This window comes from Sceloporus occidentalis, unplaced genomic scaffold, assembly GCF_023333645.1.
Source record: "Sceloporus occidentalis isolate IW3139 unplaced genomic scaffold, rSceOcc1.0.p SCAF_4, whole genome shotgun sequence".
Lineage (NCBI taxonomy): Eukaryota > Metazoa > Chordata > Lepidosauria > Squamata > Phrynosomatidae > Sceloporus > Sceloporus occidentalis.
In genome coordinates this window covers 117,398,087-117,415,814 of record NW_028316984.1, presented here as the reverse complement: position 1 = coordinate 117,415,814, position 17,728 = coordinate 117,398,087, and the positions used below count along the sequence as shown (strand labels likewise).

At 38.4% G+C, this 17,728-nt stretch overlaps 1 protein-coding gene across 1 annotated transcript in view; it reads left to right on the top strand.

The window, feature by feature from the left end:
- Positions 1 to 17,728, top strand: part of SLC17A6 (solute carrier family 17 member 6) — a 76,010-nt gene that overhangs the window by 45,079 nt on the left and 13,203 nt on the right. Inside the window, exons 4-6 of the mRNA XM_089521348.1 lie at positions 7,504 to 7,618; positions 9,687 to 9,774; positions 11,088 to 11,174. Coding sequence (XP_089377474.1) covers positions 7,504 to 7,618; positions 9,687 to 9,774; positions 11,088 to 11,174 — 290 coding nt within the window. The remainder of the gene's footprint in view (positions 1 to 7,503; positions 7,619 to 9,686; positions 9,775 to 11,087; positions 11,175 to 17,728) is intronic.

Sequence of the window (17,728 nt, the reverse complement as noted above, 5' to 3'; positions counted from 1 at the left end):
CTCTTCTACTCCCATTAATTATTTGTCCTTTACTAATTCTATATACCAGATTCCTCCAACTTGGTGTCCTCCGGATGTGATGGGCTGGGGATATGACAGTTGCAGCCCAACAGAACTAGCTGGGAAAGGATGCAAACAGATTGTTTTTATAATTTTTACTCAATCCTTTAACCTCTCTGTTTTTTAAAAATAATTTTCAACAGAATCATTCAAAATGCTTTCCCTTTCAGAATGATGCTCATATTCCTATTATCATCCATAGAATATCATAGTGTTTGGTGTGATTGGGGGCCAACCCCACTGAGACATGTAGAGAAACTGACTGGATTGGCAGATGAATTTTCTTTCAAAACTGGCCACTGGAACGAGTTCTTCACTAAGGGGCAGTAGACTAATTTATGGGAAGCCAGAGAGGGTATGTAGCCCACACAACTATCTCCTCTAAGAAAGGGAAATGAATGGGGGTTCATTAATTATAGATTAAAAGTAAAATCTAGAAAGGCTCCAAGCCATGCTGATGTGAGAAGGTGTCCAAACTTTCCTCTATTTCAGTAGGTAAACCCACATTGATGATTCATGTTTTATTTTGTGTGATCCCCAAGAATTCAGAGAGAATGAAACTTGACTTAATGAGCATTGGTCTTGCCTGTGCCTACAGAAGATGGAGTGTAATAGAAAAACCAAGATTTAATTACAATGCAGTCTCTGAAGGCAGCATGTATTTCTTTTGTGTTTCACACAAATAAGTCAACATGATAAAAACCATGTTGAAATGTTCGGGTATCCCAGAGTCCTGTGGTGATTTTTCCCCCTTTCCTTTCCTTTCCTTTCCTTTCCTTTCCTTTCCTTTTCTCTTCCTTTCCTTTTTCTTTTTGAAATATCAGTTTCCCCACAGAGAGGGCTCTAATGAAACACCAACTGAGTTGCCTCTGCCATATGGCTTGAGGGTCTTCCATTTTTCTGTCATAGGTGATGAAGCCATTTTCACAACTTAATGATGCACTCAGGGATTGGGGAGGGGGTGAAAAAAGGGCTGGGGGATTTGCTTGACAAAAGTGGGCCTCAGATGTGTGGCAAAATTAATAATGTATTCAGGCCTTTATTAGATTAGAGGTGGTGGCAGAGAATCAGTTTATCCATATTAATCCTTCACAAAAGGTTTAAAATAGGATTTCGTCAGAGAAACAGACACTTATGCCTCCACCCCCTGTTATGCAGAAAGGGATATGTATTTTTAAAATGAATGGAAATAGCCAGTTTCATCACAGGTTTAATATGACAAGGAAAACTGTTAATCCAAGGCATCTGCCAGTGTTCAGAGAAATATACTGCATTATTTAACACACTTCTCCTTAAGATTACCAATATACAGTACATAGTTGCTACAGAAAATAAAAGCTGTCATTGTCAAGACAGGAAAGTCTATTAGTGGGAGAGAGCCCTGAAATAGAGTGGGAGATACAATATTTCATGAGACTTATCTGAGATCCATGTAGATCAGACCAGAGCTGTTAATTACTAAATTATAGTTCATTTTTCTAATAATGATGGTGCAACTATATTTAAAGTACAATTATAAATTTAATTAGAGATAAGTTTACTCATTTGTAATGTAGCTGTCTAGTTACTTTTCTATTTACAAGACTGTGGTCTTGTTAAATTGGAGAGGAGGAATAGCATATTAGTCAAGTACTGGCTCATGATGAGTCTTGCACTGCTGAATGGATTTTTTTTTAAAACAGTGAATAATTAAAAATACAGTTACTTTTGAGATAAAGAGAATTAAAGAGATGGTGTTTTAACACCACTAACTGCCATGACTCAATGCTATGGAATTCTGGAATTTCTAGTTCTGTGAGTTGTTTAGCCTTCCCTATCAGAGAGCTTTGGTGCTCCACTAAGCTACAAATCCCAGAATTCAATAGCATTGAGCCACAAAAGTTAAAGTAGTGTCAAACTGCTTTATTTTTGTGATGTGGCAGCAGTTACTTGTACACTCAGGAGAGCCCCAACAAGGAATGAAGGATTCACAGGAATCCTCATAGATTTTTCCCCATGCTATATTCTAAAACTGTGGCAAATAAAATAATTAAATGAGTGAAAAATTACCAAACGCAAAGCATCAGTAGAAGGTAAGAAGGCTGTCAAAGCCTAAATGCCAGGGAAACATTGAGGTAGTGTATATATTTTCCACTGATGGACAAGAGTGAAACTTACAGCTTCAGTATCCAGGAAGGCTTCCAGCCCTTAATCTCTTGACTGGTTGTCATCCCAGAACCCTGCGAAAAGGTACATGGGCTTCTAGCAAAGTGACTGGTGTGCTGAGGTGGAAGATGGTGCCCACACCACACTAAATTTACCATGTCTATATGCAAGCATGCACTTAGCATTTCACAGCCTGTTACTTTCTTTGCACTCACAACAGTTTAGTCAGGTAACTCAATGTAGATCCTAATTTACAGATGAAAATACAAAATAGAGAAATGGGTCTTTGTCAAAATCACAAAGGGACTGGACAGCAAGGGGGAATATAAGGATCTAATCCTGGGAGTAAGTCCTGCTGAATGGAATCAGTAGGAGTCACTTCTGAGCAAGCACCCATAAGATTGCCATAGAGGTCCATAGTCAAAACATTCCTAGAAGAGAGGAAGGAGCCAGGAAAACATGAGGGCTTTGGGGATGATTAAAACAATGTATCACACTGTTTTGCTTGCACTGTTCATGTGTTAGAACTATGCTGCTCTCTATTTTTTTTCTTAGTGGGAAAAAGCTGAATTTGCATTAGAGGGTTGATAATTTCATTGTAGTCCAATGTGATTCATTTAGGATAAAGAAAATTTCTTCTTAAAGTAGAATTTAGTGAAGCAATTGCTCCATCTGCTGACAGATATTCACACAATGATTCTTTCATTTTAATAATGATGTTGGCTTATCTAGATGTATTTTGGATGTACACAGTTGTTTCACTTTGGGAGTCCTGTCCACCTCCATACTTCCATTAAGGCTTGCAATCACATTCACATTTCCTGGAAGTAAACCCCACTGTACACAATAAAACTTACTTCTGACTGACCATGAATAACACTGGACTGCATTGCAGTCTCAGATGTCATTGTTGAAGTCTCAGGTATCTAGCTAAATACCTTTAGAGGAAGTCAAGTGGTTGAAAATAAAATCATTGGATGTTGTTATGTAGAATGAAACCAAAATGAAAATCATTTGACACTGGCCTTTTTATACTAAAGAATTATAGCACTGATATTCCACTTCAACTGCCATGGCAACATCCTATGAAATCTTGGGATTTGAAGTTTAGGCAGAAAACACTTGTAGTTCATTACCAAACTATAAACCTCATGATGCCACAAAATGCAGCTATGGCAGTTAAAGTGGAATCATAATGCTACAACTGTGTAGTGTAAACTGAGCTCAGGTTAAAATACCATCATGGGATTTTTTTAAAAAAACAGTGGAATTATATGAGTCAAAATCAACATATCATCTTAAACTGCAATCCTATGCATAGTGACCTAGCACTAATTCCAAGTGAACTCACTAGTCCTCACTTCTAAGTAGATGTGGATAGGATTTCTAAGTAGGAAATAGTGAGGTAGCATCCTGACATTCCTAAAAATAAACAGATGGTGGTGAGACCATTGTAGAAAAAGGCTTCCCTGAATTTCATTGTACAGGATAATTTCTGAACAGTGACCAATATTCCATTCTTGTGTAAGATTTTTGAATGCATGGTGGCATGTCAGCTCCAGGGATTTCTGAATGATATGAAGATCAGGGTGGGAACTGCAAGAGCATTTCAGATATTGTTGGGCTACAACTCTTAGCATCCCTCACCATTAGCTATTCTGACTAGGGTTGCTAGGATTTACAATTTGACAAAAGTTGGAGTACTGCCTAATTATCCCCAATCTAGATCTCTTTCAGTCTTGCTTTATGTTTGCATATGGGAGACATTTTGGTCACCTTGGAGGATTATCTGTTTCAGGAACTGAGCAAGAAGAATGTATCCCAATTGATTCTGCAGGACCTCTTGATAGCTTTTGATGCTGTTGTTTATAGTAGCCATCTGGGCTGTCTCTTTTGGATAGGGCCTGGAGATACTGTTTTACACCTGAAAGAGTGGGTGAGGAAGTATTGGGTTTTAATTGTCTCTGTGTGTTTTCTTTTATTGACCACAACATTTTCTGGAAATGATGTGATATAAATCAATTATGGCTAATTCTAATTTTAATTAAGGGGCCTTTCGTACTACATAGTTATAGCACTGTGATTCCACTAACTGCCATGGCAACATCGTATGCTATCCTGGGGCTTGTAATTTAGGGAGGTGTAACTTAGAATTCTCAACCTAAGATATTTAGTGAGTCATCAGACTACAAACCCCAGCGTTCCATAGGATGCAGACATGGCAGTTACAGTGGAATATAGAATATATGGTGTAGTGTGAAAATGACCCTAATTTCATATCCATGTGATTATCTATTGATAAACAGTATGTCTCTATATCTGTGCATCCATATATGTGTGTGTGTTCGCACACATACAACTTTTCTTGGTAGCATTGATATTTCAATATCTAAAACCAGTGTGGTGTAGAGGTTAGAGCATTGTCCTGGACAGATCTTGGTTTTAGTCCCAACTGAGCCATGAAACTTTCTGGATAACCTTGGCAAATGGTGAACTGATTAAAAAATAAAATACCAGGAAATGAACCATTCATACTTTTGCCATAGTTCATTGTCCAGGAAATACAACCTATGTGTTAAAGTAAACACTGAATTAGAGCCAAGATTGTTAATCAAAGGAGAGGAAAAGAATGCAGGAAAAGCTGTGAAATGTAAGTATATGCATTGTGTCATACAGGAGAGAGGGAGAGACTGTTTATACAGAAAGAGGCTTGAAGGGATGTATTAATAACAGGAGAGTGAAGTAAAGGCACATGTCAGTAGAACATCCTCTGCGGACCAAGTGACCTTTTCCTGTGCAGCTGCCTTAAGTCATTTGTCTGTATTTTCAAACAAAATCAATCCTATTTTCAGCTCAAGACTTTCTCTCTCCTTTCATCTATAAACAGATGCAAGGAGACCATGTTTTGGAAGCAAGCACCATGTTTTATAATATCCCCTTATTTCCAGTCTTGTTCCTAACTATTGGTAAACAACATTTATGTTTGTTCAAAATAGTGGTGACTGTTTTGTTAATGACCAACCCCAGCTACTGTTTCAGCGACATCTTTTCCTTGTTTCTTATTTATTTTTAGCAGCACCTGAGCAAGGGAGATGACCTGTTTAAGGTCATATACAAGAAAGTTTGAGTTCTCACTAGGAAATTGGTTTTGGACATAGATCTTTCTGTAATCAATATTAGGCACCATTTAGGGCCAAGTTTAATATATTTGACTAAAATTCTGTATCAGTTTATACTTAACTATATACTTAATTAAATAACTTATCCTGGCCCAGCCCTCCAAAACTTGACAGAAATATAATTCAACCATGCTCTGGTCATCCGCAGAATGACTCTCCTTCTCCCTATGCAGTTGATGCCTGGTAAAGTAGTTTGGGAGGTGAGTTGTGACAATAGTGTGGCAGTAATGTCAAAATCATGACTAAGTAGTGACTGTGAATACAAAATAGTTATGGTTAGGTAACTGTATCGTATTTGTAATCAGTGTTTAATCATAATTTTGACACTATTGTCATGATAGTAACTTATCTCTTCAATTCACTTACTGGATATTACCTGCATGGGGAGAGGGAAGGTCATTCTATTGACAATCAGAGCATGGTTCAATGATGTTTCCATATGTTTGGGGGGGGGGGGGCAGGCTAGGAGAAGTTGTTTAGTTCAGTACTTAGATAAGTATAAACTGATATAGGATTACCCACTTCATGCATTTTCACTGTGAATTGGATCAAATGTCATAGAACTTTTTTTCCTCTATCACTGGATGTGAAGGCAAATACAATATACTTGCCCCTCCACATTTGTGGTTTTGACTTTTGCGGATCTGATTATCTGTGATTTTGATTAATATATTCTCTCTAGGAATCTCTAGGTCTTCCAGCACAACTCTGCCAGAAATTGATCATAAAGTTTTGCTGGAAAACCTTGAACTTTCTAGATAAAGCATTTCTCTAGGCATCTCCAGCATGATTCTATAATCAACTTATAGAATCATAGAATCAGAGTTGGAACAGACCACAAAGGCCATCCAGTCCAACCACTGTCATGCAGGAACTCACAAGCAAAACAACCCCTGACAGATGAACATCCAGCCTCTGTTTAAAGACCTCCAATGAAGATCTGCTGAGAACGTCTGGCAGATATTAAGCATAGAGTTGCACTGGAGAACCTGGAGATACCTAGAGAGGTTTTCTCTCAGGTAAAAAGAATGGTGTTTTTTAATTGCAGTTTTTCCACATTCATGGTTCTATGTTTAGGTTGACCACTGTACATTTTAATTGGAACAGTTCTCATATTCAGTTACAGATTTTCAAGTTATGAGTCTCATGAAGTTATGATATATCAAGTGATTAAATACAATGCCCAGTGGTAATGTTATGTATTTTGTTAAATTTAAGGAGTCATAAAAGATGGTGGACTGATATTTTAGGAGTGGGACTCAGTGGTACTGTTTATGGATATTTTCCTCAATAAGGAATCTGTTTGCAGAGTAACATCTGAGATGAGTGCTACATGTGAGATGGGGAGTAGTGTCCACATAAGAAAGAAGCCTTGTGTTTCAAATTTTGGAGAAAAGTATGAATTGTCCAAAGACAAACTATTGGGCTGTACAAGAACTATTGCCGTGGCTAGCCTATGCAGCTCTGGTTTTAGGGATCTGTTTGTTTCCAATACACAATGCTTGTATAATTGTAAGTCCTAAACACACTCGTAGAGAATAAGCGCTGATACATTCTGGATATTCCCAGTAGCAAATATTAGATTGCATTGCAAATAAAGATGACATAGCTACCAATGTGTTTTCTTCCAAAGGAAAATTATTACACCCTGGAGCATGGTTCCTCAGCTTCTTGCCAGTCAGGGAATTGTGGACTCCCAAAAGTTTTTAATGTGAAGATGTTTGTTTCCATATAGAGATGGAGTTTGTGTGTCTGGAGTGGATTTAAAATAACATTCTACATCACTTTGTCATATGACAGTTCTCTCCCACTCTTTTTCAAACTTATTGAACATATGGGCATTAGATTATCTATATATTTCATCAAATTATAAAATGACAGCTCATCTCTATTTTAGAATCACAGCCTGGAAAAGTTACTATTTTGGACTACAGCTCTCAGAAATCTCCCCAAAACCTCTCTGTCACCATGGCTACTAGCTGTTCTGGCTGGAGGATTCTGCAGGTTGTAATCCAAATAGTAACATTTCCAGCAACACTATTAAATGGTAATATCTGGTTTAGAAGGCAAACATAGTTTTGAGCAAGACTGTATCTGTTATTTTTCTTTTCTCTTGCAGGGTGTTTGGTGCAGCTATACTGCTGACATCCACGCTCAATATGCTAATCCCATCTGCAGCTCGAGTGCATTATGGATGTGTCATCTTTGTTAGGATCTTGCAAGGTCTTGTTGAGGTATGGGAAAGAAATACAAACTCTTCAGCACTATCAACTTGAACAGAAGAAAGGGCTTGCTCCCCATTACACCCTTTGACATGACAATGTTTCTCTGTTTCAGCATCTACTTTAGTGATACCTTTATTCCTCATAAATGATTTTCAGGGACTTCCTGGAGAAGCATACACCATGGCTGCATGCAAATATATTGGAAATCCATTCTAAGGCTATGAAAATTCTGCTTAGGAAACAAGATAATGTTTGTTTTATTCTCCCATGCCCCCCCCCCCCCGACCAGAGTTGCTGCCACACTGTAGAATTAGTGCAGTTTGACACTGTTTTAACCATCATGGCCCCATCCTATGGAATCTTGGGGTTTGTAGTTTGTTCTGGCAGCAGAATGTTCTGACAGATAAAGCTGCATACCTCAAAAAACTACAAATCCCAGAATTCCATAGCATTGAGTCATTGCCGGTAAAGTGGTGTCAAATCAAATTAATTTTTCAATATAGATATATCCCAGGATAGGTGCATGGGAAGTTCTGACAAAGTAACAGGGACAGTAGAAGAACTTCAGAACTGGGTTTTGGTTGTTTTTATTGGTGTTGTTACTGTGGCAGAGTGCTACAAGGAAATAAACAGAAAGAGAAAAAAAGTATCTTCCAGGGGCATCTTGGAAAAGAAAAACCCTTGTTGTGGTAATTATTTAAGGATTTTGAAACAACATGGTTATTCTTCCAAAGATCCTAAAGTCAAGCTATTTTCCAAAGCTGTGGAGTTCCTGTATAACAAGAATGTTTAGAAAAAATGGTAATCAGATGCTGGGGAATGTTCCCAGGCCAAATCATTATGTGTTTTGCCATGTTTGTATTTGCAACCCTCTCCACTGGAAACAAAATAAGTCACTGGAGCACTTGCACACACCTGAACAACCTGTTTATGTGTATGTGTGTGGGTCCTGTTCATGCTACCCTGTTATACTGCTATATTTCAGTTTAACTTTTATGGCAACTTCCTATCGGATCCTGGGGAGGGGGATTCTAGTTTGATGAGGCACTAGAGCTCACTCTGGCTGAGGATTCTAAACACCTCTCCCTAGACCCCATATTCCAGGATTCCATGGAAAGTTGCCATGGCAAATATTTCATGATAATTTGATAGTGTGAATAGGCCCTCTCTGTGTGTGTACATATAAATGATTTTTCTGGGCATAACTGGTGCAACCACCTTGTTGAACATAAGTAGATCAGTGTCTGGTCAGTGTCTGACTGGGAAAACGCTGTGTAATAGTTGTAATAGTAATAGTAATAATAACTCACCATTAATGTACCTGGCACTTCACAGAATAAGACAATAAAAGGATCAGACAGCCCGAACAACTGCATACAATCTATTAACTCTCTGAGTTCTATGAGGGAACAAAGTAGGAATAATAATGAATTTAAAAGAATAAAACAAATCAGCATAATCTCTTGGAAAGGAAAGATAGCTTGACAAACAACCACTGGGGTAGGCTTGCTTTGCACCACAGCAACCATTCGAAGGAAAGGAATATTTGCTTGTTTTTGTGATCCCTCAAGGAAACCTTCATCAACATCATTAATCCCTGGTCACAAATAGCACTTGCGTGCTCCCTTCTGCTGATGATATCTCTGTACCACCTACAGTTGTGGGCATTTTGAGATTTGGTAGGAAAGTGGGGAAAGGACTTATTTTTTGACATCTCCATGCTTTGCTAGAATTGTAGAGGGTCTCTGTCTCCACCCCTCCTATCACTACCTTCTTGGGGCAGCCCAAAATATGTTGAATTTTCAGCATTCAGAATCATATGGAGAGCCTCCACACATGGGGGAGACTATCTGCTTCTGACCATTGCTTTCCATATGAGCAGATCTACATTGGTGAGGTAGCTGGAAGAGCTGAATAGGGTTATTCTTATGAACAGATTATTGTTATTGTCATGAACAGGACTATTCTTATGAATGCTCCCAAATTTCATGCAGCATGTCATATAATTCATTATTCCTGATATTATTTCATTTTGCATTAGCTGTAGGAAGTATAAACTAAGTAACCTACTCCACAGGGTGTAACATATCCAGCTTGCCATGGAATATGGAGCAAATGGGCGCCACCTTTGGAGAGAAGTAGACTGGCAACTACATCTTTCTGTGGTAAGTAATATCTTAACTGTTTTATTTTTCTGCTTCCTCTAGCAATTACTGAGAGAAACAGCCTTCTTTTCCCTGCAGTTCAACAACTTTAACACATATTGACTGGAGTGGGATTTGTTTTCCACTGTTTTAGAAATGAACTATTCTAAACACTGAGTGTAGAACAGCAGCCTTGAACTTCGTTCATTCTGTGAACAAAAATGGAAAACTTGAGAAATAATTCCCTGAGTGATGGTTATTTTTTATTCACACAAGTGCATTTCTACCAAATTAAATATTGTGGTGGTGGTGAAGTAATGATTTAAGTATTTCCACAGTATCCATGTACAGTCAGCTCTCCACATTTGCAGCTTTGACTTTTCCAAGTTTGATTATTTGCAGATTTGATTAATATTTTCACTCTAGGAATCATTACCCTCCAAAGAAATTCTGTGGGACGTTGACCACAGAGTTGCATAGGAGGACCTAGAGATTCCTAGAAAAAAACACTTCCCTAGGCATTTGTAAATTCTACAGCATGATTCTATGGTCGAATTCTGGCAGACTGACCATAGAGTTGCACTGGAGGATTTGAAGATTCCTGGAGAGGTGTTTTCTTAGGTAAAAAGAATAATGTTTTTTTATTTGTAGTTTTCCACATTCATGGGGTTCTTTCACCCCTAACTCCAGCAAATGTGGAGAGTCCACTGTACTAGGTTACAGTTCCACTGGCCAAAATGTATATTTAAATCGAATCTCTGAAGGCAATGTTTTCAAGGGTTGAGCTTTTAGATGGTTACTAGAATTTGACATGTTTCTTCCTGAATTGTGGGATAAGGTTCTGTCCCCTTATGGTGTGGTAATTTTAGTCAGTTAAAAAAAATGTCATCATCTAAATACTCTACCTTTGACCATTTTGACCATTTTGTCTAGAAAATTGCTGGGAAAATGTGTATCCATACATCTATATATTTATATATTCTTTCTATCTATCTATCTATCTATCTATCTATCTATCTATCTATCTATCTATCATCTATCTATCTATCCATCTATAGCACATCAAATAATAAAATCTTTAACTGCCTTAAATTGAAACATACACCATATAGATTATAGAAATAATATAAAATACTTTTCAAACAAGTTGAAACTTAATAAATAAAAAACCTTTGAGATTAACATAAATGGGGAAAATGTTCAGAAGTCTGCAAAATCATCAATGTCTTCATACTTAAACCTGCACACTCTGAACAATGGACTGAAACTGACTTTGTATGGTGGTGTCATCTCAGCCAGTATTTCCCATGATTCATTTCTCCCTTTCCCCCCAGGTTCCTATGCAGGTGCTGTAATTGCCATGCCATTGGCTGGGATTTTAGTGCAATATACTGGATGGCCTTCTGTGTTCTATGTGTATGGTATGATGTTTTATTCATCTTGGTTCATATTTTCATAACTATAACTTTATCTGATGTTTAGAGAATACTGCTATTCATCCAGGGAGATTATAACCATTAAAAAACACATTATGAGTATAATTCAGAAGATATTGAATTTTGATTAGGCAAATCTAAGTCCCCTTTACAATATACATTCATAACACATTGATTACACTTTTACCATCATGGCTGCATTCTGTGGAATCCTGGGACTGGGATCTCTGGCAGATCATTCTAAATGTTCCCTAAAAACTTTCAGATTCCAAGATTTCATTGGATTAACATGGAATCATAGTGTTATAATTATGCTAGGTGAAAGGGCCTCTGGATTTATTATCTCCTGTGGGTAATCTTGAATCAGTCAACAATCAGTTGATAGAGGGAAAGCTTATTCTTGGAAGAGGATGCATGCTTTGTAATATCAAATGGAGAAAGAAAACTTGATTGCCTTTCTTTGACTGCATGGCAGGGGGTTGGACTGGATGGCCCTTATGGTCTTTTCCAACTGTGTGATTCTACTGCCTTTGTCTCTTAACCTATTATGCACATCAAGGTGTGTGGTCTAACTGTTTTGTATGCACAGACTGTTCCTCTACACCACTTCAAAACAAGATGTAGATATCATGACTTTAATCATCACTTACTTCCCCAGCATACTTTAAAAAATAATCTTTGCCTGATAAACAAGCCAGTAGGCTTTGAAAACATGTTGTTGTGTGCCTTCAAATCATTTACAATTTATGGAGACCATAAGGTAAACCAATCACAGGGGTTTCTTGGTAAGATTTGTTCAGAAGGGATTTTCCTTTGCCTTCCTTTGAGGGTCAGAGAATGTGACCTGCCACCAGATGAATTTCATGCCTTTTGGTCAAGCTAAAGAAGGTTATCACTACAATATGTCTTTCAGATATTAAACAAGTCACTATCTCTCCACTATATCTGACTTACAGAGTTGTTATGGAGTTAAGTGTGGAAGCGTTAAAAACCATAAATTCAGTCCAATGAATTTCCATGGAACCCTATTGGTTGGTAACTAGAGTAGATCCATATGGATGCATTGTTAAATTGGTGAGTCAAACTAGAGACAAACCCCACTGATTTAATGGATCTGTTCTTGCTGGGATTAACTATTGTTAGTAGTTCTAATCAGTTAGGTTCAGGCTAATCTCATTATTTCTCAAACTAAATGCTCTCCTGGTCAGCAGAATGTGACAAAGGCAACTTTCAGCATCCCTCAGCATCACTTTCCATACTATTCCAAGGTGTCCCCTGATTTTCTTCAGTAGGGAAAACAACTAAAAGAGGCAGCCGGTTTCTGTAATAGCACTTGCTTCTGAATGCTCTACAGCATTGGTACAAAGTGGTGCTCCCTGGAGAGTTTCCAGAAAAGAAAGAAAACGTAGCCAACTGGCACAAATATGATGCTGGTATCTGGCATGCTGGAAAAAAAATAATTGCTGGTCCCCTACATCATATAGCTTCAGAAGCACTGCTCTGGAATAGATTCACACAGAGAGTGAACTACAAGACATAGTCTTGGAAGATATAAAAAGCTGCTGGTGATTTTTAAATACCAGATAAAGCCAAAGTCATTGAATCAAACAGTATTGGTAGAATGTCCCTTTTAGCCACAGAGACCATTCAAGACCATCCCATCCACAACTGGACTCTTGTTCCTTATTGGAAGACTAATGCCATCAGTATATAATTGGCCCAATATGTTAAGGGTAATGTAAATTAAGTGAAATTTGAGCCCTTTACATAGCTCAACATACATAAAGCTCAATATATTATTCAATATCATATTCATATTGTGCTTTAAGCTTCCAATAGAGGTTTACTTGGTCACTGTGTGAACATAGGGCAATATCTAATGCTGGGTTCCAACTGGTGGAACAGCAGAATTTAATGGAAAAAAGAGCAGGCAAACTCTCCTTTCAGCTGCAGCCCCACCCATAGAAATCTGTTCAAGATAGTTGGTAAATTCTCCAAGAGTAATTTTATGATTGTTTTGTGGGCTGGAGGATGAAGGAGAAGGAACACTAGGGCTGCATTGGCTTTAGACCATAACGCTATGCTAGATGAGTCTTTGGTATGATCCAACATGTTTTGTCTTATATTTTGATGCTCTTAATAGCTTTGGACTCTAAAGAACAAGGATGTTTATCTTTTACGCATGCACTCATACTTTTTTTTTTTTGGTAATTGAGCTATGTGCGTATTCAGTTTTATTGTAGCTGAATGTCTTCAAGTCATTTCCAACTTATGTGACCTTAAGGTGAACCTGTTATGGGGTTTTCTTGGCAACATTTGTTCAGAAGAGGTTTGCCATTATCTTCCCCTGAAGCTGAGAGCATGTGACTACAATAATGTAAAGTAGAGTTCCACAAATGTAACCTACACCTTACTGACAGTCATGATTAGATTAGAGACATTCAATGAACTAGATTTACCTACCTTTTGGATCACCATTCAGCTATTCACTGAATGGGTATACTAACAAACAAGATTCCAGTCATACCAAATGATGCACAACTATTTGTTAGTGTTTTAATTGTACAAATGTATTCACTGGAATTGCAATAAGAGAAATTCTGCATTCCCCGGTGCACTATGAGAAAAGAAGTAGGCATATTGGCAGATATATAATTGGACATATTGGCTATATAAGTGTCAGGATTCAGAAGGGAGGTGTAGTGCAATTCCTGTGCAACTATGTGAATGTAGATTTACACAAGCATTATGTGGAATCTTGACCAGTATATGCAGATATATTGAAAATACAGTCAGCCCTCCTTATCCAAAGATTTTTTTTATCCATGGGTCAAAGCATCCACAGCTTGAAAATTAAAAAAAAAAGGTATAAATTCAAAATAGCAAACTTTGATTTTCCATTTTATATAAGGGGCAGCATTTTACTGTGTCATTGTATTTAAGGGACTTGAGCATCCACAGATTTTGTTAGCCACAGGGGTTCCTGGAACAAAACACCAGTGGATAACAAGTAGGAGAAACAGGTCTGAAGGAATTTTGAGGTGAATAACATCCAAAATGAGTTTTCAGCAGAAGAAATATAGGTCACAGGAAGAGACATTATCATTTCCAGAAGAGCGAAATTGTTCAGACTGCCAAATTAGATATAAATTAGGTTTATGACTCAGTCAAATTGCACTTTCCTTGGTGTACATCAGGACAAGCTGGACAGAAGTCCACAAACTAGATTTTTAGAATAAATCTTTATTAAAATGAATTTAATTATAGTGAGCAGCGTAGAAAGGTCTCAGTAAATGACTGTATGGAGAGTGGGAAGGGAACCTTTCTCTAATGTCCTTTTCATGTGTTCTGTGGAGAGTCTATAGAAAATTCCACAGATGTTGCCACTTTCCCCCACTGGCAGTTCTCCTGCAAACAGGCAAAAATTCAGCAGAGGTGACATGCAAGTGCAATGATAAAAAAACCCCAACAACCCTGCATTTGATTTCTTTCCTGTTGCACAAATTTTATGTTGAGGTGGCCTGAGTATAATAAGGATGGCCCACATACTTAAACAGACAATGAATGGGGCCTGATGCTGCATTTTGGCAGGTGCAGGCAACCTGGGATAGGTGACATGAAATTGTTCTTTCACAATATATGCATGACAAATAGGCATATATGCAAGATGCTTCTAGACGTGGAGGACTGGAATAACATTGAGGGTGTATATTTGGTATCTATGACGCATTACAGATGCGCCGAAGGGGCATGCTAGGGTTAGGAAGGGGAGTATTAGGGTTGAGAAGGGGCATCCCTTCCGGACGCCCCTCAACCCTAGTACGGACCGAGTCCATACAAAATGGCGGTGCCTGTCCACACAGGGGCTGCCATTTTGATGTCGTGGATGCGTAGCGTCCGGACGTCACGTGGCGGAACTGATGTCACGAGTGCGCGACTAGCACCTCGCAGCACCACTTCTGGGCACAGAAAGAAATGCCATTTCGGCGCTTCTTTCTTGCTGCATCCGGGAACCGCATGGTTTGGCCGCTGCAGTTCCCGGATGCAGCAACCGGCGGCAGCAGACCACCACTTTTAGGCAGTCTGTAACAGGCCTATATCAAGCACAGTGCAGTGATGCCAACCAATATGAGCTTGTGGTAGAAACAGGAGGAAGTATTCAGGATGCTCTTCTCAGATAAAAGAAAGAAAGAAAGAAAGAAAGAAAGAAAGAAAGAAAGAAAGAAAGATAGATTTACATTTATTGTTCCAGCAAATCCATCTTGGGACAGAAAGGAGATAGACAAAAGGAGATTTCCTAAACTTCAGTATAAGAGTCCCTAACATTGGCTCTCATGTGTAGAAGTTGAGTAATATCCATCCTGAGGCAGGAGCCTCATGGATGTTCCTTTCCCAGGAAAAGGACTTAGTAATTTTTGGAAAAAGGAGGAAGTAACATCTACAGATAGGAAGGAAGCAAGAAGGCTTGATAGACAGACAAAAGAAAGAAACAGTGAGATGAAACAAAAGGGATGGGCGTGCGTACATATCTGTCTTAAAACTACTTCAGTGCAGCTTAGGTTCTCTTAGGAAAGTGGTTTTCCAGAAGCTGGGAAGAGCAGATCTTATATTCCATTAGTGCATTCTCGCCCCTCAGTGGGAAAACTCACCAGGTGAAGAGAGAAGTGCGTGTGATCTGAGGTCTGCTCTTGCATCAGCCATTTCACGCTTTCCCAAGTGGAACTGGCCTTTTGCAAACATGGACCAAGTGCATTTTTGTTTGTATGCTCAAGTCCCTTAAATACAATGACACAGTAACATCCCCTCTCTCACTAATCAATTTACAAGTGTTGAGGCCTCTTTACTTTCAGTGGAACAAACATGAAATAGTAGAGCTCATTTTATTCCAGCTGTAATGGAAGTTTAACTGGATAATGAACTTCACCCACAGGTTACTTCATATAAATGTTAGGAGGTGGATGATCAGGCATATATCCACCAATCCTTCCCTTTCTCCACACTGCATTATTTCCTCTTCCACTTCAGCTATAAAGTAGGAGTGGGCATGTCAAGGGTATGGTGAATCAGCTGAATTTTATTCCAGACTTTTATCTAAGTTGCTGAAAATATGAGTGTGAGTATCTTGGAAAGCTCCTCTAAAGTTAGGATTCACTGTCCTCTGACATAAAACCCACCAGCTATCACTGGCTATAAAGATGTAGGCTAGAAGCAGATGACAGGGAACAAGACACGTGAAATTAACTTGCACCTCTATGTGCTTTGCTCCCTTTCAAAGGACTATTGGGAGCATGTTTTCACATTATGCAGGGGACAAGCAGCTCCCTGGTGCTGTTATTTCTATATACAGAGTTGATGCAGGCCATGGAGTCCTTCAAATTGGCACACAACTGTCCAACTTTTCACAAGGCAACATCACTAACATTAGACACTAACATAAAAGCATAAGACATTGTTGTTGCTGTTGTTATCATTATTTCTTATCAACCTCTCACCATGGATCGAGGCCAGGGACATCATCAATTAACAAATATACAAAATCAGTTAAAACATATCAGTTAAAACACACATCAATTAAAGAGGACAAATAAGACAAATAAGGTGCTGGAAGACACTGGTGTATTCCTGAGAAGCTGTCTTGTAGCTTCCAAACAAGCCTCATACCTTTACTTGGCAGTGGAATATAAAGTAAGTTTAGTTGGCTTTTGCATAGAAGGGCAAGCAATTTCTTGTTCTGAAATAGGAGATGCACTGTTTTCAATGTGGTTGGATCACAGACACACACACACAGACTAGGATTGATGAAACGTAGTCTGTGAATGGCATGTATACCCCAATGGCCCCTGAACCTTCCTGCACCCCAACACTCAATTTTCTTTTTATTTTAAAGGGGGCCTCACACCTAGGGGGCACAGGCAGTAATTTTATCACATTTTTTTAACATGAATTATTTTTAGTGACTATAATTGTCCATTCTACAACAATGATTATAATTCTACATGTAGTATATAGAGCATAATATTCACTCAAGTATTACACATCTCCCCTGCTCTCACAAAGCAGTTTTCAAATGCCTGGAGAATGCTGCCATAGTTGTGTACCAACTGAAAAGAAGGATGGAATGGGGAATTGACCAGGCAGCACTGGGCTGCAATTTCCAGTCAGGGGACAATGATGATGATGATGATGATGATGATGATGATGAATCCTATTTATATTTTGTCCTTCCCGATTTGGTCCCCAAGGCAACTTACAATTAAAACAAACACAGCTAAAAAATGACAATCAAATCAGTCTAACTAACCTATCAAATTATCAAAAAAAAAGTTATTTGGGAGATAGCAACCAATATGTTCCATTGCTTTGTTTTAAATCCTTTTAAAAACTTACTATTTTTTTAAAATAGAGTCTAGGTTATTCACACTACAGTAATTAATGCTGCTCATTTACACATACCACCTGTTGAAAGACAGTGATTAAAACTCCACTGTGTTGCCTGGAAGTTGTCAGTGAGACAAGATGTTAAGCACCTCTGTTCCTAC